Here is a 23,618-nt window from a genome sequence, read left to right as displayed (position 1 = left end):
GATGACAAAAGATAGAAAAGACAAGAACAAAGCTTTTTTTCACTTGTATTTATATGACAATTAATCAGCACACAGACACTGAGTTAAAAAATTTATTGAATGCAGAAGGGAAAAGTTTCTTATAATTTCTTCTTTTTTTAAAAAGAAATCAAAACCAAATGTAAAGACCATGCTTACTTTAAAAAAGATCAATCACCTTATATTCTTTTCTGTTTATACTCTTCAGGTTTAAAAGTAATTTTAGAAGATTAAAACTTTTTTTGACCTATCATTACACTGAAAAAAAAATATATCTTAAGGGCTTATTACACCTTTTTTTCATTAAATGCTTTAGTAAATAGTAATTTTTTACAGAAGAAAAGGCAACAGTACTGTGATTCAAAATGTTAATTTCATTATGTCTCTGCAGTTAAGCCCACAGCCTGACATAACTATATTCCTCATCCCCATGGAAAACCTTTTCGACAGTTAATCAACTTAACAAGACTCCTGCAAGGATCCCAGCATATGCTCCCTTAGCACAACTTCGTGATGCCCTGCTTCTAAGGTCACTGAATTTCTCCTCATTAACATCTATTTGCGTGAGGCAGCTGATCCTGGCACATCTTCAAAAGAGCCCCTCAAAGCCCTCAGGGAAGTGTTTGCTCTGAGAGCTTGGCAGCCTTCAGAGGTGCCTGTGGAAGGAGTCTTGCAAATAAAGCCACACTAGCAGAAAAGGAAGAGTTAGAGACACACAAGGGGGCACCCCTGGGCCATCACCCTTGTGACCCAACCCACTACAGCCCGGCGAGTTTAAAAACCTTCAGCTGTAGCTTTTAAATCCTTGGCCACAGAGAAGTCAGCAAATGCCTTCAGCCAACACACCAGCGCTGGCAAGCATTGTGAAAACACACAGTACATGATATAAATCTTCTGTGGTGGGTGTGCAGCGCTTTTTCCTCCTCTGAACCATAGCTACTTAAAAACAATAAAATCCACTAGGAATGTAAGCATCTTCCAAAAACTCCCCTGGATGCAGACCAAGCCCCTCCATGGCTCAGAGCCCTGTTATTTCAGCAAGGTGAGAGGGAGTTAGCCTGAACTTATGGTCAAGAAGCATTTTGACCAACATTTGTTAATGGCAATTTCCTTCTGCCTCTGCCTAACTTTCAATTAAAGGCACAGCAAAACTGGGGAAGTGGGACTGAGTGGGGTGTTTATACAGATCCCTCAGTTACCCCTGCCCATGGCATGCTCTGCATCACCCTGTGGGGGACAGAAAAGCTTTGAAAGAAAAAAACACTGCAGCAGAACTCACAAAAGCCATGTAATCCCATATGGTATAGATGTGAAGGAAAAAAAATTAATGAATCAGCTCAACCTCTTAGAAAATCTTTTGTTCCTTACTGCTCACATTGTCTGGCCACAGAACAGCTCTATGTTTGGGTCGAGCTCTTTGTCTTGGCTATATTTTGGCACAGCTACAAAACCCAGACACAGTTTTTGCTCCACAGGAGAAGGCATTAAGGACTCAAAAAAATGTGGAAGAGAGCTAATCATTCTTAAGTAAAAGTGTATGAACAGAAGTTTTCAAAAAGAAAATAACTGTTCAGTGCTCAGTACCCAGAGATAAGCAGCTAAGAATTTGATTTATAATGAGAGCTTCCCATTTTTCAGTTGTTAACATATATCTCCATATATGCAGCTAGATAAACAATTGGCCAGATTTCAGCAGCACAGAACAATAATCCAGCCAGGCTTTGGCATTAAGCATTAGGACTGACCTTAGCTCAGTGAATCTGTTTACTTTGCTCAAGTGTTTCTAATAAATACTGTCTTTCTTTCATGTCTGTGTCTCCAAGAAGTGCAGCTACCTTGGCACTGGGTCTCAAGAAGGCTGGAGTATAAATGGAAGAAAGGGGGTGAAGGTGACCTTGTTTTACCAGCACAAGGCATCTCATGAATGCAGCTTCACTGGTACAAAATATCTTTAAACTGAGCCAATGGTGCCCATTTCAGAGGGACCAGTCTGGTCAATGCAACAAAGCAGTGCCAAAATGCTGAGCATGAGGATGTACCCTGAAGTCTGAGGAGGCTGCAGCGGCTGGAGCATGGTGGCTTAGCTCAGTACCGCAGCAACACGGGAGGGAGCAGTCAGACAGGAAATCTGTCACTACCCAAAGATAACTTTAGAGACCCTCTGAAATTGAAAATCAGCACCAGTGAGAACACTCAGAAAGTGGCATAAGAAAAGCAACTCCTATTTATTGAGAAGAGCTTCTAGGAGTTTTCAAATCCATGATCTTTGTCTTTGATGCGCATTGCCTGGAGCAAAACTTACTTTCATTTTACCAATTAAAAACTGTTAAAATTGCACTTTTTTTTTTTTTTTTTTTTCCTTTTCTATTGTCAGCAATTTAAAGAGCCCTGGTGAGTCCCGTGCACTTTTCTATTTTGCTATCATAATTCTAATTGCTGAACTGTCTGGTGACGTGTTAACTCATAATATAATTAAAAACTAGAGGACCTTTTGGATGTAAACCTCAGTATTTGAAGTGTTGGCAAACCTTCCTTTAGTCTTTAGAGTGGAAATCAAATCAAGTTCTCACCTTGCAAAGTCATACGATGTACTCCATGAAATTTGTGTTACTAGGGCAGAGATACAAAATGCATATACTCTGACTTGGGCACATGAAATTGTAATAAGAAGGCTCACACTGTTTAATCATATGGAAGAACTGGGAGAAGGATGGTAACCAGGGTATATGGTGTACCTTCCACTAAGGTCTGAGCCACCTAAACAAAAGCCACCACAACCTGGTTTGATACTATTTTCTGTTTATGCTGTTTATAGTGTAGCATATTGACAAAGATAGACTAATTTTGTTGTACATATAGGAGACAGAATTTGTCATATGCTGAGCAGCTGCTTGTGGCCTACACATCCTACAAGGATCTGTGGCCTGCACATGACTGATTCACACAAGATGCTAAAAATACATATACCTAAGCAAATGTGCTTCTGGAAGAAGACTGTTCTTTTTCAGGGCATTTTGATGGCACTTTGTTGCATAGATGGGGTTGATCCCTCTAAAATGAACACTGCTGCCTGAGTTTAAACTTTCTTTGAAGTTTTAAATTAAAAATAGAGAAAGTATATTTATGATATACTTTGGATATATTTTTGTGGAAATCCTGTTTCCTTCATGATATTCCTAGTCACTGATCTCCAGAGTTAACATCTGAGCCAGGATATGACCAATGAATAATAGAAATCATGATATTTGTATGACATTTTCAAAATCTGTAAGGCCTTTTTCATTATATTAATAAAACAAGTATTAAAGTAAATTTAGCCTTCTTCTAATAGCATTGTGCTAGCAGATTCAAAATGAGAGTATTAAGGGAAGTTTTCCCAGAAGACATTTCCCAAAATTACCAGAGTGTTGTGTGCCAGAAGAAATGGGATGCTGACACATAGTCCCCCGGCTTGCTTTTCAATATCACAGCACAGCACACAGCTGCAGTGCTTCACAGCGCTCACACGCCGGGGCTCAGTCCCTGCTTAGCTTCAAGACAAAGCTTGTTGTCTTAATTCATTCCATACTTCCCATTTTTAATTGTGCTGGTAGTTTACTTTGTAAACAAAAGCAAGTCTAACAGATGTACAAATTTGTACTTATGAGGGAATTTACACTCATCTGTTTGCTTGCAAGCTGCATTGCTGACACCTTTTTCAACAGTGTTACTGGAACTTCTGAGCATTCCAAACAAAATCGGAATCTGTTTGCCCAGGGTTTTCTTTCACACATGAGAGTGAAGTCCCTGCAACAACGGATTTAAAATATGTGGATTTTTAAAGTACAAAAGGAGCATAGTTTGGTGACTTGTTTTTTTAACCCTATGCTGCTTTGTTATTTTTTTTTAATTGCATAACAGCAGTTGGAAGTAGGAAGGCCATCTTTTTTTAAGGGATTCATAATGAGCTTGTGATGACTTCAAGAACAAATGGAAAGGTTCCCACAGGAAAGTGTGTGACAAGTCTGGAGCTGCATTCTCTTGCTTCAGGCAAACCAGAAGTGAGGCCCAGCAGAAACTAGCAAGGTTACGCTTACAGGAATGATGCAGACATATCCAAACTCACTCTAAACTAGGCCAGAGTCTGCCCAAGCTGTAAAACTTTGTCCAAGAACCAGGATAAATATGCAATCAGTCCATCCGTTCCAGTAGAAACAACAATGCTGGATTCATAGCAGAGGCGAGAGAGTAAAAATCTCTGCACTTAGCAGTTTGCTCACAGAGCTTGGAAAGAAAATTGTGGACAACAGTCCTTGTTTCACAGGCTGTTTCTCTCTTCTTCAGCCACCCTTCCTGCTCTTCCTCACTTGCTGACATTTGAAGACACCAATTTATTAAATGAAAAAGCTTAATTTGTTTTGAAGAGTCTGATCCTGTAGATGTGTGTTATATGTGATCTGAGACAATCTGATCTGACAATCCCAGATCAAGACTCTCCTGGGACCATGGGGCAGGATAATCTTGTCTGCCCAGGCTGGCACATCCAATAGAGGTTGAGCTTCTCAAGCCTGTGATTGTCTTGCCTTCCGCAAAGGTGCAATAAATTATCTTGCATGCAACCAAGACTAAGAGCAGCCCACCACCAGGAGCTGCCTGAGAGCAGCTAGTTAGCCCTAAGACTGCACACCCCCATTTGTACTCTAGTAACTTGTTCATCCATATCCTCATGCCTGAAGATCTCACCATGACAACAAAATATATAATAACCTGCATTCTCAAATGTCTTTGTGACTTCCATTGGGTCAAAAAGTAGTTCAACAGAATCACCTAAAAATAAACCAAGGTTTTCTCATTCTGACCCTGGAAGCTGTGACTACTCAAATACAAACTTCCCTTGAGTGTTTTTAAATTGCTTGTCCTCCTCAGACTGATACAGAGAATGTTATCAACTGCAACACTACTCTGAAAATGGATCCAAATAAGTACAAGTTGTGAATCCACTCAGTTTATAAATGAAAGTATGTATTTTTCTGTTTCCAGGGACCAGCCTACCACCCTGCTTCTAAGGTTTCTAAAGCAGCAGGTTAAACTCTTCTTTCCTATCCTCAAGCACCTATGCAGAAAACACACCTCTTATGGGTATCTCTGCAAGCCACATTAAGACGAGTGATACTAAAAGCATCAACTGCCTTCAGAAATCTGTGACAAGAGAATGATGCTTCCTTTTTCAAAAAAAGTCACTTAGGAAAGCACACCTCTAGCTTGGCTTACCTTTTTTTCTCTATTCATGCCCTCCTAAACCTTGAAGAAGTTTCCAGAACACATTTCCCACCACTGACAGGTAAAACACCTATTAATTTCAAACAATACATGGCTGTTTTTATCCAAGACCTAAATAGGTGGGACTCCAGAGACACAGTAGAGTGCTCTCACCCTGCAACAGGATCAATCAGGTTTATCCACAGACCAGGGTCTGTGGAAAAAAGTGAAAAATTCTGTGGTAGTTGTGCTACTGGGTACAGTTCCTGGACTCTGGAGGTCTGCAGGAGTTCTCTGGTGTTCACCAAAAAACCTTCCCTGAGGCTTTCCTATGCATAACTCTTCTAGCCTGACAGTGCTACTTTGAGTGAGCAGAACTGACTGCCATGGGCAGTACTTAGGCTGTGTCCACCTAAGTGCAGCAAACAGTTTAAGTACAGGCACAGAAATTACACTACACAGGATAAAAGTAAAAATCTACTCCCTTACACATGAGACTGCAGTGTAATTGTGTTTATTCTGAGCTTTGTTTTAGCAGCATCTATATGGACCACTGCATGTTCCCACTTTTAGAAAGTCACATTTTATGTTCCCACTTTTAAAAAACTTGCGAAGAAAATGTCCAGGATTGCTTTATGCACACTCCTACATGTAAGAAGATTAAGAACAAGTCTAACTCGTTTTTAGAAAGAACAGAAAATCCAGCATTAATCATCTACCAAGATCCAATGTTCCAACATTTTCTCATTAATTCATGTGCTTGTCTGCCCACCTACTTAAAACCTCAAAGTATTTCAACACATAATGAATAAATCACAGGAAGGAATGTAATGAAGTATGAAAGTAAAGTGGAATTCAAATATGTCATCCATCAGTTACTAGCTTCCCCATAGATGTGGACAGGCATTAGAGTTAAGCATACAGGAGCATGAGTTTCCTCCTGCTTCTTGTTCCATCTATGCCAATTCTGAAATCCTTTTCTATATTCAAGAAAAAATGCTGTAATACTATTAATCTTCTGTGTGTTTTGTGCACACTGATATAGCTCATTCATTCCCACTGAGTTTCAGTTAAGTCATTACCAGCTTTGCAAAAAATACAGGAACAGTTTTGCTTCAAATGCCCATGAATTTATAAACACTGTTTTACCCTCAGTAGTCAAACATACAGACAATAAAAAATAGCACCTTTGCATTTTTTTGTCTCTGAAGAAAATTTGTGATCAGCTTCCATTTACCTAGCTTGCCAGCTTCCCTCTAGCATTCTGCAAAATCCTGACTGCAGCATGATGGCTAGGGAAAGGTATTGGACCAGCGTGATGGAGCAAGCAAGCCAGAGAAAGGAACAGCACACTATTTTTTCCTTGTCATCTCAGAGGGAGCAAGTGAACAAGCTGTGCTGGCTTTACTCCACAGACACCAAGAAGCAGCCAAGGCCATCTCCATTTAAGGGGGAGCTCCCCATCACTGTGCATTCTTATGAACAGAGGACAGGCAAATAAAGGCCAAAAATGCAATGCCCAAATAATTTAAGGCAGTGTAAATATTTCAAGGTTGTACAAGTAAACAATAAAAAATGACTAGTGATTTAAAGCATCAACCACTAAAGCAAGCCTCTTTAAAAAATTAGTATTTACTATCAAATAGAACAAATACTTTCAGATTGGATCTGTGGACAAAGGATTTTGTTCTGAGAAGAAAGCAGACTGTCAATTATTTTCTTTTTGTTTTCAGATTGTAAAAACATTGACTACTCTTAATTCACTTGCTTTTACAATTGCACAGTCGTTCATTCCTCACCACACCATATATATTTTCTCTTCTCCTATTCATTCTCAAAAGCTAAAGTCATCTATATGACACCTCTAAGGAAAGCAGCTCTAACCTTAAGATTATTAAAAAGGAAAATAAGCCAAATCATTTTTCTAGTTTAGATCTATCTCCGTTTGCATTTAAAAACCTGAAAGGAATGTATATCTCTGAGGAATAACTTGTATTCACACCAGTGGAGGGGAGTGCACATCTACATTTGCATTTTTACTTGTATCAGTTATTGAAGCACTGCCTACTCATCTTCACTCACCATGTTTCTAGTTCACATTGTGGAAATTCCCTGCACATGCCAGCTTGAATACTTTTAGATGGGACTGAGCTTCCATAGTTACTCCAGGGAATTGCACAAATATCCACTATACAGGCCCAAAATAGAGCTACATCATATTAAAACTCCAACATACACAGCATGGGAAAAAAGCATTTCACAGCAAGTGTTCCACATTACAGATCCACTTTAATTGCACTGCTCTATCTGCTGATGTGGACATACTTATCTGTCTGAAATTCTTGGGAAGGGGAAAGCTATGCTTTCTAAAGTTGCCTTTTTTTTTTTTTTTGCCTTACCTAGATATATGGACTCAAGTGTTGTTTTAAAAATTAAACTTGATTTGTGATTCTAAATACTAACTCCGAGTTATTATATCCTTTTTAAAGGTTATATATAAAAATACCAATAAAGCTTGAAGTTTTAAACTCTGTTTCACCACATTCAGAGGGAAAGCTGTGGACAAATATGGACAAGTGAGTGCTTGATATGAAGTTGATGGGAGCTACTGTAAGTGCATTTCTGAGAAGTGCCCCAATAGGATATCCCTTTCAAGGCCCCCAAAGAATTTGGAAATGAAGGCGTTTGAGCCAGCAGGTGTAACCAATTAAACTTTTATTCATGATCATTTACATATGACTAAAAATGTTCACCACAAAATGCAAACTTGCAGTTATCTTGTATTCACTTGCAGTGAAAACAGTTGCCTCTTCATAATAAAGCACCAAAGCACCTAACAGAAGAGTCAGAAATAGATTCAATTTATCAGTTTTTCCCCTCAATGTACAATGTACATGACAAAGTTGAAGGTTTTATCAAAGGCTAAAAGTTCCAGAACAAATTCTACAGTCACCTGAGTGTTCGGCAGGAACAGTACTATTTAGTAGCAGTTACTTTTTTCTGCCTTTTTTGAACAAAAGAGCAATTTTTGACAAAAATGAGACAGACATAATTGGGCCAAACATTGAGTTTCATATTTCACCTGAATTTTTCAATGGGAGACAAACAGAACAGTTTGCTATACAAGTACCTACAACAACTATAAGAGCAATTGTCAAAAAAATGGAAAAAACCCCAGCTCATCATAGCTGATTGGTTAGGCCCAACCCACTTCCAGGCACCTGTAACTCCACTCAGTTTCATTCATTACATTTAACTTGCATTGCATTCATACTACATTTAAAAAGACAGCATGATGTTTTTAAGTTAGGTTGTGTACATGTACACAGTTTTGGTAGTTTTTTAAAGCTGTAAAATGTGTAAGTAAAGAGAGTCCTAATGACCCTATTACAGATTAAAGAGAAATAACCAGAATCAGTGTTACATACAAAATAATATTCTACCACAGAGAGCAATACAGTTATCATAAGTAATTAATTAGAGAATAAAAGTGTTATATAAAAAGAGAAATGGTGCCTTTTTATCACTTCACAGCAGCATATAAGAAGGCAACATTAAGAAAAGTGCACAGCAGAAAAAGAATTGTTTCATTTTCTGAAAAACTTGAATATTTCTTCAGACATCAGGCGTTTCTCCAGGAACATATTGGGTTAGGACTGCTTATATTTTCTTCCAGAGAATGTGGTCTCTTCTTGCATTAATTCTCAGTAAGGCGTTTACTCTGACATGTAGGAACGATACATCAGGGCCACGATAATTGCTGCTATTGCTGGGATCACCCAGTTGGACCACGAACTAAAGGGAAGTTTTTGAAAAAGGCAGTTTAGAAGTGACAACCAGCAAGTTATAAAAAGAAAAAAGAAAAAGTCATTGCTTAAAGAAGTCCTTTCTACCCACTCCAACAAATACCTCAAATTCAGGGCAACGAACACCTGGATTGGCCAGTAATTAATACTCCAGACAAGGGAAGAAGCTTGTACAGTAAAGTTTTGTACTAAAACTTACAAGAAGTTTGCTTATTAGAGAAGAGCAAAACCCTAGGCACATTTAAAGTCATGGTGTGCTGCCCAGAATGTCATTCATTCAAAAGCTATTTAAGTAGCAGCATCACATGACACTTCTAAACACCCAAACTCCCCACCCAGAGGGTCATAGAAGAGTCCTCTGAGGTTTCAGCAGTAGGCAATTGTCAGCAGGATACAACTTTAAAAAGTTTTTGGTTCAGTGGTATTCCAAAGTGTTTTTCAACCCCCTCCCAATTCTGACATATCTTCCTTCTTATACACAGAATCCTCTTATTTCCCTTAGATGCAACACCAGTAGCAAATTTCAAAAGCATGGCACCCATGTCAGTAAAATAGTTGGCAATGGCACTAAGTCTTCCCTTCACGTGGTAGACTCCAGAAATAAAGGCCTGTGCAAATCAAACCATTTGGTAGATACTGACACCTGCCAATATGAGAAAAATATCTACCTAGTAAGCTAACACACTTGTAAAGTAGTGCACAGATGCCAACTTGGGCTTCACACAGAACAGAAATTTTCATGCACCACCCCCTGATATCTCAGCTTCCAGCAGATAAAAGCTATTCAGCTTTTTAAGCTTCAGAAAATCATGAGGAGCTTCAAGTTTGACATCAGATGTCATACTGTACCTGGTAGTAGACTGAACAGTGGTAATAAGAGTTTCCTGGAAAACAAAGCATAAGAAGATATTTACTTCAGGAAGACAATCTTCTCCACCTTAACGAGCCCCAGAGTTTCTCAAAACTCATCAAATGAGACTAATTCAGAAACAACTCAGTGCATGCATTTGGGAAGCATTTTCTACTAATTTCTACAGCAGTTCTGCTGTATTACAAGCTAACTAGTAGCAGTTTCTATAGCTAACATGCCATCAAGTTCCTAAAACATTATCAACAAGAATTTTGCTGCAAGTTTTCTATGAAGCTGACTTCAACCTTGGGTTACATTTGAAAAGTTTCAGTCATCTGTAAGACAAAAATCCTTTCATTGACTAAAATCAAATTGAAAAAACTTGGAATTAATTCACAAATATTTTTTATATCAAAACTACATAAAGAAAGCTACTAATTTACATCTACAAAGCTTATTAAAGTCAGGGGTCTTAGTGTGGTGTTTCAGATTGTGTAAGAATCAAATTGTTATAGCTGTTCCTGATACTGATTTGGACTTCTTGTTCTGTTTCTACAGAAAAAGCAGCACTACAAGGTCAAATGCCAGTTGGGTATATGTACACAATTTACATGAAGACTTATTAATTTGAGTAACTCTACTGTGTATGACCCTAAAGTTTATTTTAAAAATCCAAGCATTAAAACCCTACCTAAATTTAATGATGCAAGATCCATCACTGCAAAATTACCTGCTCTGGTACCAGAACATTTGCAATCAATTTAAAGAATGAAGGATTTAGCTATAGTATAATGCTATCACACTTAGAAACCCCCTGGTATGAAGCCACACAAAGAAAATAACGGTTAAGGGAAAGAACCATTTGAAGCAGTATCAACAGGTCTAAGATTTAAAACCTGAAACACTGCACTTAAACGGAATTATTTCTTTTTCTGGGGGTATACCATTCACACACAAACACTAGGACACTGTCTGTTATGCCCAAAAGAAACAATGTGGCATTTCAAGAAACACACTTACTGTTGGTTTCTGAAGCTTGGATCTATCATCCTGCCAGAGAAAAGAGCAAGGAACATTTAGACAAAATCTGAAGCATTGAAAACAAAACCAAACTCATACAATTTATCACTAAATTCAGTTTGCTATTCATTCTGTTAATATGTAAGTATTTTTCCCTAAGTAAAAACAGACTTGCAAGAGAGCAGATGTCAGTGATTGATTTTGAGCTAACATAAACAAGATCACTTCCTTAAATAATATTCCCCAGTATGCAATGATAGAAGTGAAACCTGAGCCTACAAAAAATTTCATTATTCTTTTTGGCCATGTTTTCACCTTTCCTTTGTCTCTGGAGAGTTCATAACCTTAGCTTATACATTGACTGCAATCATATTGATTCTGCTTACTGTACTTGTACTATCAGGTAAAGTCAACTAACTGGTTGTGCCAATGTCCACTGGAACAAAGGTTCCAAAATCTAGGGATCTTTCATAAACTCAAAGCTCTGCTTGGCACAGTCACACTCATTACAAAAAAGCCCAACAGTATATAATCCTGACAGTGCTGTATTTGTACATTACACTACCAAGCTGTTTGCTTTATATCAAGTGAAAACAGGCACTTGCCAAACAAGGAAGAACTGGACTGATAGCCAGGTTAAGAACAACGTTAGTGGCATCAGAAATAGACAAAGCCACAAATGCACAAATGTGCATCAGAGCCAAATCACTTCTTATTAGGACAAGCTACATTAATAATATTTTTCAAGAGATGACCTGAGACAAAAGAGACAAACAAGATCGGGAATCTTACTGTGAAATAGGCTACTCACAACAGTGATTTTTACCCAAATGCAAGACAAGACATACATGAAACAAGAGGAAAAGAGAAGAGGCAGGAGTGGGCAGCAAAGTAGAGCAGATGGGCACACTAGCAACCTAAACCTCCAAAGAGTGGTTTTCAACTATTAAGATGCAGGAGAGTTTAACTATGGCCTAGCTGAAGGAAGCCAAAGCAGCAGCTCTGTAGCTAGAAAGAAATACTTCAAAACTTAAGACAGCAGAATGGTGCTCATTAAAAGTACAAGAAATGGGATGGACAGTATAAAAAAAGAGGACGTGACAGATGATACAGTGGGAACTGATCATAAACAACTCTGACAACCACAAGTAGGGAACCATGACACAGCTAAAAATGGCAGGAGACAGAGAGGGGAAGACAGAGCAAGAAACCAGAAGTACAATGTACTACCAGAAGTACAAAATAACCATTTTCTAGACATATATTCAAAGAGCCAGGATTGCACCTTTCGATGCAGGTGGGAGCCTGGCAGATAGGTATTTACAATGGTGAAGGCATGAAAGTGGTTGTTCAGTAGTCACTCTGCATAGTGGCATAAGAAAAGGTCTAGACATTCTGACATACCACCTTCAGGGGTTACAGAGTTTCATGACAAAGCTGACAGCATATACCAGAAATGACACGATTCCATGTTCAGTTTATTCAAGAACTAAGCTGTAAGACAATTTAAATCACGAAAAGATGTGATTATCCTTATGCTACACTAATCAAATCCCTTCACACTGGGGGAACGATCTCAAACCTAGATCCATCCACAAACAGCTGCAGGACTGGCATCCAACCAAACGAGCAGTTCTTGATTTTGAAGTAATTACCAGAAAAATAACTGGATGCAAAAGCAGTATAGTAAATACAAAAGTAAGGATACGCTCATATACTCACGGGATGAAGTTCCCCAACAATAAAGGATTCTGACAGTGTCCTTGCATCTGTGGAATGGCCAACATCTTCAAAGTTCTCAGTAGCATCTCCCCCAGCTTGCTCCCTAAGGACCTCTTCACCTCCTGGGTGCTGTAATTTTTAATGAGTTTAAATTTATTACTGAAATACATTTCACATTCTAGAAATGGAAATTCTGCATTTTTACATTTCTAAAATTAAAAAACAGCAAAAATCAGCAGCTAGACTTTCTAGAGTAAACATAAGCCTTTCTGAATAACTAGAGAGCTTTATGTACTCTCTGAAGCCAAAACCAAGGAAGCTAAGTCTCTATTTCATTGGCAAAGAAGCAGTAAGAGGCATTACCCCTTGCAATTAAAGCATTTAGAAAGTTGTGTGGGAATCAGTCTGTGTTTTAACAGCACAGAAGTTACATTCTGTGTTTTCACTTCTTTAGGAAATGTGTATTTTTATCCAAGCAATGCTTTATACAGCAGAAGGATAAAAGCCAAAAAAGTATTAGCTGCAGCAAGAACATTCCAGGAAGACAAAAAATCTGTTCACAAGATGTGAATCAAGCATTGGCAAAACAAGCTGGCAAGGTGCTAAGGAATCTGACCTTCTAGTTAATGCTAGTTTGAGCAGGGAGGTGGGCCAGGTAAGTTTAAGGGTCCTTTCCAAAACAAATTATGGTACAAATATCAAGTAAGACAGCTCCTTTGGAAGTGATTAAGCACAACTGAAAACTCACTCAAGACCCTAGAATAGCAATTTGGTTTTCACAGACTATGGAATCCCAAAACCACATTGTTGATAAAACCCCTGTGAGATACAGAGAAGTCATCTCCCGGGATCTTCTAATACCTCAATCCATCACCATTCCCTTAACATAAACCTCTGTTCTCCATTAACTTTTATTCTTCCCCAGGATGCACTTTGGGGGTTTTATGAAATTTTTATGAAGTACATTTTTATCTATCAAATAACTCTGCCTGAATATACTGCAAGATCTATCATATCTTCTAGTTCAGTGCATTTCCTCAGCTCCCAGTCACTTATTCATGTAACAGGTAACATGCCACAGAAATTCACCACTCAACTTTCAAGCAGGAAAGTATTACATAAACTTTGGGAACGATTAGGTAAACAAGTTACAAGCACTTACTAGTACTGCCTTGGATTAAGGCAAGCATGGAATAGACATTAGCACTTTACCAGTAATAGAGAAGATAGAAGGCTTTTGAAGCTGAATTCAGTTTTTAATGCTTCTGAGTACAAGATACAACATTATGGAAAATAGGCAAAATTTCCACAATTTAGGGTCATCTTGTAGGGAGAACAGCTTACCAAAAAGCCCACAGGTTAAAGAAATGGCATTTCTACTAGTCTAGGGAATTCAGGTTAGCACTTACTTCAAATCCTCCTATTAATCTCATATCAAAACTTCTCTTCTGACAAAACCAGTATTTAATCATACAGTTGAACCATACTACTATGAATTTCCAGCAGTACCAGAACTCCATAACTTCAATCTTCATATTAAACACAGACATTTATTTAAACAGATTAAAGAAGTTGAAGAGAAAAAACAAAAAAAAAAGCCCAACACAACACTTTTTAAAGAGCCAAGATACCATAGTTATTAGTGTAAAGGATCCCTACCATGACTAAGCAAAAGCAAGATTAAGCAACTGATAGAGAGATTAGACACAGCAGCTGAGCCAAAAAAGGTCAGCAGAGTACAAGCAGACTAAAGATTACGCAAACAACCTGCAAATATGGCATGCTCACCAAAATCTTGTCCTTGAATCCATTCTGGTAAGTATTCAGGGAAAGGAATAGACTAAAGTTGAGGGAGCACTCAAGTTCAATGCCTTGAAATGGTACTTAAGAAGCTGAACTTGGGTCTAACCAGCACTCCAAGACATTACCTCAACTAAATCTTCATGGAATTTCTTCAGCAATGTGGGTTTGGGTTTTTTAACACCATGCTAAAGAATTTTGCCCCTCCAGACAGAAAAACATATGTGACCAACTTCAGCAGAAAAGGTGGCACAGCTCCTTGGTTTGCCTGACAAACAAAGTATCAACAAGCAGCAAAAGGCTCCAAAGTTAAACCACCCAAAAAGCACCAGCAGCATAAGCAGCATGTAAACTCCTACTCATGCATTGCAATGAACCCAAACCCCACTCATACAAGTACATAAAATACCAGTTACTCCAGCAAGTCATAAAGATCACATGGTTTACATTGCTTCACCAAAAAAAAAAAAAAAAAAAAAATCCACCATCCAGCCAAACAAGTGGATACCTACCAACATAACTGCACCTGCATTAAAATTACTTCATGGAGTACTTTAACAAACTACTTGCCGGTTGCCAGCTACAGAAGGATCAGGTACTAACTTGTGCTCCCAAATCCCTCCCTTGTGCCACTACAAAGCAATCACGTAGCAGTATGGGCAGCACCACAGAGGCACTCCAGCTTTTCTCTGTCAAACTAGTTTTGTGTCTAATTAGCAACTGATCCCTCTGTCTACAAAACCACAATATTAGTATCAAGACAGTGACTGCAACCAATCCTTTCTACCAACCCTCTGATTGACTATGACAGGTCAGCTGAAGAGTACAAATTCACCCTGACCTCTGCCACTACAGCTGGAAAACTGGTAATTTTTTTTTATGACATGAGCAAGGCTAAGTACGGAGAATCACACACAGAATCCCAAACTTAAGCCATCTAGCAGACAATGTTAATTATAACCTACTAGACACTGATGGAAGAAGTACTTTGAAGCTAAACACTTTGCTTTTAGATGCCACCTCTGCTTAATAATATGAACTTACAAACCCTCTGTAAGTAACTAGCACATAATACACGCAATTAATGAAAAGATTTCACCTCCCCTAATGAAAGAGAGCAACTGTAATGTCTCATACAAAGGGCAAGAACTGACTCTTCTATCAAAAAATGAGCATCTTTCATGGCTGGATGAGTTTTCCAAAGCTTGTTTATACAAGGCTTTTGTTCATGATTCTGCCTGGTAAACAAAGCCTGCTACCAGAACTGCTACTTTAATGAAGATCCTCTGGATAGACCCTGGAACTGGAAAGCCCACAGGGCTATAGAGATAGTGACCCCTAAACCAAAATCCTGTTGATAAAAGTAATCAGAGTTCTTGCAGGTAAAACTGTAGTTCAGGGGAAATTTGATGATAAATTAAGACAGCCTAGCTCATTCCTAGGACATTCCCTTTATAATAAATAATCTAAGCTATATGTCTAACAAATACCAATACAGAGCCAACGCTACCACAGAGCACAGACGGATTCCTAACAGCAGCACATTAGAAAGTTTTAGATAAGGCAAATATGCAGTTAACCTTGCTGCTCTCATCTGGGTCAAAAGTCCAACTCACCTCATCTTGAATACCACCTTCTCTCCCCTTTGCTACAGTCATGCAGATTTCTCAGTGTCATAGTTCAAGACTCTATTAAATCGTAACTACCTTAATTTGCAACTCCTGTGCCCTCTCCCTTCCTACAGCGAGGGAATGAAATCTAGGGTCCAATTTAACTTTCAAGTAGATCAGCAAAGGTCTCCATTAGTGGCAGTCTCATAAACTCACATTTCCCTTTCTGCACTACAGGAATGAAAAGCAGAAAGGGGGCAGTGACAGAGCCAGGGAACACCCAGAGAACCTCAGCTCTATTATGCAGGACAGACAGACAAATGCTTGCTTATTCCAAGGGCATTTTCATGTAGCCTGAAAAGAGTCCTCCAAATTATTTCTATCATCTATTTAAGTTTCAAGACAAACTGACAGCTCATGTAGAACGTCAGGAGCCTAGGAAAGAAGATCTCTCTCTGAAAGTGTATTTTTGAAAACTATCATTAGGCTTTTAGATAAAGTGCAAATGAAATACCCAGTAGTTTGGTGCCTGCCCTGATTTCAGCTGGGATAGAGTTGCATTTTCGTCTTGGAGGCTGGTACAATGCTGTGCTTTGGATTCAGTGATATGAGTGCTTATGATTCAGTGATATATGAGAATAATCAGTGATAACACACTGATGCTGCAGTTGTTGCTAAGTAGCACTTACCCTAATTCAAGGACTTCTCAGTGTCCCATGCTCTGCCAGCAAGAAGGTGCACAAGAAGCCAGGAAGGAGCACAGCCAGGACAGCTGATCTGAACTTGCCAAAGGGGTATTCCATACAACAGAACATCATGCCCAGTATACCAACTGCAAGGAGCTGGGTGGGGGCAGCAGTTTGCTGCTTGGCAGTGGGCTGGGCATGGGTTAGCATCTCTTTTTGTTGCAATTGTTATATTATTTTATTTCAGTTATTAAACTGCTCTTATCTCAACCCACACATTATATCTTTTTTCCCTAATTCCCTTTCCCATCCCACCAAAGGGCTGTGGGGAGCAGTGAACAAGGGGCTGCAGGGCACTGAGGTTAAACCACAACAGTGCCCATTTCCCGACTTACTAAACAGTTACAACTTGCAGAGTTTCACATATAAGTGCTAAGAAGTGCTATTTCTTGAAACATTTTCAAATTCTCCTGCAAGCTTCATCAGAGCTTAAGAAGTTGAACCACAGTTGAACACTGTATTTAACGCTCAGACTGCAAGGTTCTGCAGGAACAGTTCCCATGGTTCACTAGCAGATTCCAAATGTGCCAATAAAGGCATCTTCCAGTGCAAGCTGATCATGACTTTAAACATGGAAGGCATTATGCTACTCCTCTACAACACCATCACACTGCATGAATCTAACTTATTGCCACATAGGAGAGAGAACATTTTTCATCCTGACACAATAGAACAATATTTGCTTTTGCACTTTACTTGACCAGGATTACAAAACACATTTAGTGGCAGCTATCAATTCTAGAAGTTTAGGAAAAGCATTATGGATGCACAAGTTCATACCATATGAAAAAAAATATATTTACCAATAATGTTTTTGCTGAATTCTTAGACCACTAACAATTGAATTAACCTAAATAAATCTGTATTAGATTAATATTAAATGAATGCCATAGTTGGTTTCCAGAACAAGAAACTCCTCATATATGTAATTATCTACAATACAGATATAGCCATGACATCCTGCTGTGAGTACACATGCATTTCTAGTAGCTATTTTCCTTTAAATGACATAGGACCATATCCTGGTTTAAGCTGAGATACAGTTCATTTTCTTCTTAGTAGCTGGTACACTACAGTGCTTTGGATTCAGCATGAGAATAATGTTGTTAATGAACTGATAATTTGATTGCAGCCAAGTAGTGCTCACCTAAGTCAAGGACTTTTCAGTGTCCCATGCTCTGCCAGTGAGGAAGCACAGCCAGGACAGCTGACCCAAAACGGGCAAAGAGATATTCCATACCACAAAATGTCACACTCCATCCATAAACTGGGAGGAGTTGTCTGTGAGCCATCAATCATTGCTCAGGAGCAGGCTGGGCATCGGTCAGTGAGTGGAGAACACATACACGCTGCATCATTTGTTCCCATTGGGTTTTATACTTCTCTCTTACTCTTAATCATTACCATTATTGTTACATTTACTTTGAGTTATTAAACTGTTCTTATATTGACCTTTTTCTGATTCTCCTCCCCATGCACTGGCAGGAAGGTGAGTGAGCCACTGTGTCGTACATGGGTACTTTGTGGGGATAAACCACAAGACCTGAAGCTAAGGAAAAGGTTTCCCAATTCTTCTGCAACACAGGTCTGACAGCCTTTAATGACAAACAACAAAGCTTCTGGTTTCAAGAACACTCTTTCTTGCCAAGACCTTTTAAATAATGCATTCTGAAAGCCGAGGTCTCTTGATTTCTTCTCCCAAACTTGGAAAATAAAAGAAAATTCAGAAATGAATATTCAAGCTATGAATTTTCCCCAACATCTGCCACTAAAAAAAAACAAAAAGAAAAAAATCAAAAAAAAAAAAAAACCAAAGAAAAAAAATCAAACTGACTAAAAAAAAGCAGTTGCTGGAATCTCCATTAACCCCATAGATAAGATATCAAAGCACACAATTGTTTCCTCATTCAGCAGTTTTTCTGTATTTCATATGATCTTTTTTAAGCCTTGTCCTGTAGGAAGCCAAGCTACTATGGGTCACACCATGCGATGCCTCCACTCCCAACACGGACATGTCACCATCCCCAGCCCATTTCCTATCTAACTTCAATCAAATGTTCACACAGGCTGATTGTTCCCCAAAGCCAAACAAGTTCCACTAAACATCTACAAGCTCCATGAAGACACAACAGCTGGACAGAGGGAGTACACCCTGTAACTACTGTAATGGAGTGAAAAACAGCACCACACTTTCACTTATTAAGCACAAGAGCATCCAAGGCGACTTCAAGATTGAAGCACATAAAGTTTTCAACTTCATCATTAATAAGAAAATATTTACATAGATTAATGCAGTAGCTGAAAAGATGGCTTATTGGTTTAAGAAATAGGACAGGTGAGCTTCGCTGCTTCTCCCAGCTCTTCACTCCCCAGTAAACTGATACTTATGTACTGCTTGGGAAGAGCATGAGTGAGGTGATGCTTTAGCAGTCTACCCTTTTTAATACTATTGGACTCAAATTTCAGTGGCCTACATTTAAGTCATAAAATATGTTAAGCTTTTCTACTTCTGAAAGGAACTGCAAGAAATAAACCTAAGTTTAACCAATAATACTATTGAAACAGCTAACATAATCCCCACTTTGAGTAGGGTTTACTGGATTCTGCAATAAACCAGCAAGAGGCAAGCTTCAATTTCTCCTCAGCTGTCACATGTAAGTGTCTCAGGGTGTCTGACACTATCAAAAGAATTAGCATAACACTTGATAAACTAAGTACCAAAAGCATTCAAAAAAAAGGTTAAAAAAGTGCCCTACAAAGTATCTTAATTGAAGAGTTCCATAACAAAAATCACCAACACAATCAATATTAAAATGTTAAAGAACTTTCCCTAGGACTGTAGCTTCACTTAAAATATTTTGGGTAACTGTTTCCAACAATCTCAGTGATTATCTCAGAATGCCTTCAAAATTCCAGCTCAAAAACAGCCATGTTCTATTGGAAGCTGTTTAGTGTGAGGCTGAAGTCTGACTTATGCATACCAGAGGGTCTCAAGACATCCCCTACATTGTTCAAAACCCAACTATTTAAATACTTCCAAACTGAATTCTTTTGATATGCTACCAAATTATCAGCGATGGCCTGAAGGGTGAAAATGAGGTTTTCTTGGAGAAATTTACAAAAGGTGATGCCACTTAATATTTACCAATTTCACCATATGTACTGAAGGAAGAGGCTGTGCAACTATTTAAACTCAAAAGCTCATTAGATCCTGGATTTTTTTTTTTTTTGTCAAATGTTTTTTTTCTTGGGTGGGGTTAGATTTAGGGTTTTTCTAAGGTGTGTCTTTTTGTTTCTACCTCCTCAATCTGGACAATATGTACAAACAATAAAAATATGTATCAATCAAAACTGATCAAGTTCCCAAAAGTTAATTCAGTTTTGCAGACTAGACAAAAAGCTGCATTCTCCTCCAGAGCTCCTATAATTAAATTGGCCTTGACTGCATAACAATACAGTGATGTCCATAACTAATGGATGAAGATGACCAGGTGCACAGCTAGATGAGAAATAATGAAGGAAGAGTCAGTAGATCAGTTTCATAATCTGCCTTGCTGAAAAGCCAAACAATTTGCATTGACACACAGCTTAAGAATGAAATACTACCTGTGTCAACACTGCCTTTGAAAAATTGCTTGTCAACCCTCCTTTGGAAAATGCTCAGTTTCTCCCTTGAATCGGAAGTTTACAAGCACGGAAATCAAGACGGGGCTACAGAACTACTGATGCTTAAAATCCATCATGTCTCTACCCATCTAAACTGTATTCCTTAAGAAATTAATGTGAGTCTACCATACTCTTTTTAATTGGTTGCTTTTAGGAAGAATTTCTTCACAGAAAGACTGATTAGACATTGAAATGGGCTGCCAAAAGAGGTGGCAGTCACTGTCCCTGACAGTTTTAAAGAAAGACTGGATGTGGCACTTACTACCATGGTCTAATTGACACAGTGGTGTTTGGTCAAGGACTGGACGAGATCTCAGAGGTCTTTTCCAACTACCAATTGATCCTGTGAGTCTATCTTTGCTAACTGGGAATATAGAGCAAGGGAGAAAACTCAAAGTATCTAAATCCCAGTGCCATTCAATTACTGGAAAAAAAAATGGTAGTTTTATTTCTGCATTTCCACTGAATTAGGTTTTAGTCCAATAACTAAAATGCTTCTTTATTAACCATGACTATCAGTGATTACATCAACTGCTGTCTGCCAGAGATCAAAAACATCAACCACTAACTGGGAAGAAAAAAAGCCTAACAAAACACAGCCAAAGGAATTGAACTTTCCTCTAGTGCACTACACTAGAGCTGGAACTGGTGCAGCTTTGCAGCACCACACAGCATCCCCGCAAAGAGCAGATTAGGGCAGCAGTGTGAGCCACCCTAATTTTCTGAACCTGACTGCCTGTATGACATGCCACGTCTGCCATGTCCTGCAAAAAAAGACCACCCAGGGCTTAAGGCTACCCAGGATGCACGAATTTGGCAGATAGGAGCACAAGCCACTGTGACCAAGAGGCTTTACCAAGGACTGGATATGAGGAAGAATTTTTTTACAGTGACAGGAGTGAGGTATTGGCAGAGGTTGCACAGAGAAATTGGGAATGTCCCAGCCCTGGATGTGTTCAAGGACAGAGGCTGGGAGTAAACTGGTCTAGTAGAAGGTGTCTCTGCCCTTGGCAGTGGGCTGGAATGAGATGAGCTCTAACGCCTCTTCCAATCCAAACAATTTTATGATTCTGTGACTATTAGAGTAACCCCAAGATCTGTGATATTCTGCATGTTGTGGTACTTTCCTTTCACTTTGTGAAGTTTCTTTCCTATTCCATAATACAACACACACTACAGTAGTGTGAAGAGAGGAGTTGCTGACCTTTCAGTTCACAAGATAATATGGCTCTGGGTCCCAGCTGAGTCTTCACTTTTAATTCTGTTTTCAGCTGGCACACCAAAGCAGATGGATTCAGCCGCACTCTTGGTACCCAAGATTCACACAGCCAGCCCGCCTATCTCAGCCCTCAACACTGACTCCAGTTTTTTCTCCTTGTCCTTATTTACTGGAAATTCAAATCCGGAAGGCTCAGGCGGGCGCACAGCGGATGACACGGTAGCGCAGCCGGCGTGCACAGCACTCGCGGGTTTCTCCTGCCCGAGAGGCGCCCGGAGCCCGGGCCCGCCCCGCGGCTCTCCCTCCAGGGTGCTATCGCGGCCCCGAGGGCGGCTCCCGCCGTGCCGCACCCGCGGGCCGCAGCAGGCGGAGGGGAGCGCGCCAGGGGCACAGCGCGGGGAGCCGAGGAGCCGCCAGCGAGCCCGCCCCTGAGGCTCCGGTGCCCTCAGCGTCCCGGCAACGCGGGCACCCACCTCGTCCAGGAACTTGGTGACATCGTAGATGCGGTTGTGGATGATGATCCAGGTGCTCTGGCTGTTGTTGTGCTTCTGCACCTCCTCCAGCCGGTAGTAGCGGCCCCGCCACGGCTCTTTCCCGGTCTCGCTGGAGCCCGCCATCTCCTGCGCTGTCCCGCACCGCACTCGCCACAGGCCGATACCGCGCACACCGCCAATACCCCGCCGCAGGCCCTATCACCGCCCGCCACCGCCCCGCCCCTCCCGCCCTGCCGGCTTCTCATTGGCGGAGGGCGGTGCCACTCAAAGCAGACGGGCAGCCTGGCGGCGGCCGGGGCGGGACTTTTGGCGTCGTGCCCCGCCCGCTCCCGCCTCCCCGCCGTCCCACGTGACCGGCCGCGGGCGGGGCGGGCCGGGGCCGGGGCAGTCCCCGCTCGGTTCGGTCGGGCCTCCGGCGGTGCGGGGCGCCCGAATCGCAGCTGCTCTACTGTGCACGCCCTGGGGTGATAGTCACCCCAGCGTTCGCCACCTTTGGCAGCCGCGGGCTGCGGGGCTGCCGCTGTGCCTGCCGGTGTGCCCTGCGACGAGCTAATCGCCGATTTGCAATGTAGAAACGCACTGGAATGGTTTGGGTTGAAAGGGACCGTTTAGGTCACATAGTTCCAATTCCCCCGATATGGGGACCGCTAGACAAGATTGTTCAAAGTCCGATCCAGCCTGACCTTGAACACTTCCAGTTCAAGAAAGATAAGGAACTGCTGGAGAGTGTACAGCACAGGGCCACAAAGATGTTTAGGAGTCTACAGCACTTCTATGGGAAGAGACTCAGGGAGCTGTCACATTCTTTTCAGTGAGACAGAACGAGAGGCAATCGCCATAAACCAAAAAACAAGAAGTTTCACTTTAACATGAACACGTTTACATTGAGAGTGGCACAGATGGGCCGGGTGGGGCCGCCCAGGGAGGTCGTGGAGTCCCTCTCTCTGGAGACATTCAAAACCGACCTGGACGTGTTCCTGTGAAGCCAGCTCCAGGTGACCCTGCCTCGGCAGGGGCGTTGGACTAGATGATGTCCAGAGGTCCCCTCCAGCCCTAACAATCTGTGATTCTGCGATTCAGGCTCCCTGGGCAGCCTGTTCCAGTGCCTCAGCACTCTCGCAGTAAAGATTTTTTTTCCCTAACATCTAAGCTGAATTATCCTCGTTCCGCTGTGGTAAAGCCGGCTGGCGCCCCGGCTCGGCGAAGAGCTGCCTGTGCCCGGCTAAAGCGCTCTTGCCATGGGCACACGGAGCGCGGGCTGAGTTACACCCGGACACAACGTGGCTCTGCCGGGGCTCTGGCCGGTGCTGTGACCGCCCTAGCACGCTGCCCTCTCCTGCCGGTGTCCCAGCCGGCAGGGGCTGCCCGGGCAGTCACACACCCTCGCTGATCCCGGCGGGCGGCAGTGCCCGAAGGCGGGAGGCGCGCG

The 23,618-nt window shown here is 40.8% G+C and overlaps 1 protein-coding gene across 2 annotated transcripts; it reads right to left on the bottom strand.

Annotated features, from left to right (window-relative positions):
* Nucleotides 1-7,954: 7,954 nt before the first annotated feature.
* LOC128811682 (cytochrome b5) lies at nt 7,955-22,369 on the bottom strand. 2 transcript variants are annotated; one of them, XM_053985487.1, is made up of 5 exons: nt 22,169-22,369; nt 12,655-12,783; nt 10,933-10,962; nt 9,912-9,946; nt 7,955-9,051 (listed from the first exon to the last, which is right to left on the bottom strand). In XM_053985487.1, the coding sequence occupies exons 1-5, from the start codon at nt 22,310-22,312 to the stop codon at nt 8,973-8,975; spliced, it is 417 nt and encodes a 138-aa protein (XP_053841462.1). In that variant the 5' UTR covers nt 22,313-22,369; the 3' UTR covers nt 7,955-8,972. The 2 variants fall into 2 exon arrangements, with proteins under 2 accessions (XP_053841462.1, XP_053841472.1); XM_053985497.1 differs by lacking the exon at nt 22,169-22,369 and adding an exon at nt 14,064-14,294.
* Nucleotides 22,370-23,618: the final 1,249 nt, after the last annotated feature.

This window comes from Vidua macroura, chromosome 1 (genome assembly GCF_024509145.1).
Source record: "Vidua macroura isolate BioBank_ID:100142 chromosome 1, ASM2450914v1, whole genome shotgun sequence".
Lineage (NCBI taxonomy): Eukaryota > Metazoa > Chordata > Aves > Passeriformes > Viduidae > Vidua > Vidua macroura.
Note: the sequence above shows the minus strand (reverse complement) of the source record. Positions and strands in the feature narration are given on the sequence as shown.

What these genes read in the sequence shown, in the direction of transcription:
- LOC128811682 (XM_053985487.1), bottom strand. Translation starts at nt 22,312, where the DNA reads ATGGCGGGCTCCAGCGAGACCGGGAAAGAGCCGTGGCGGGGCCGCTAC. An exon ending in TCACCAAGTTCCTGGACGAG is followed by an intron (nt 12,784 to 22,168) that starts GTGGGTGCCCGC and finishes TAAAAATTACAG; the next exon opens with CACCCAGGAGGTGAAGAGGT. An exon ending in TTGTTGGGGAACTTCATCCC is followed by an intron (nt 10,963 to 12,654) that starts GTGAGTATATGA and finishes TTTCTCTGGCAG; the next exon opens with GATGATAGATCCAAGCTTCA.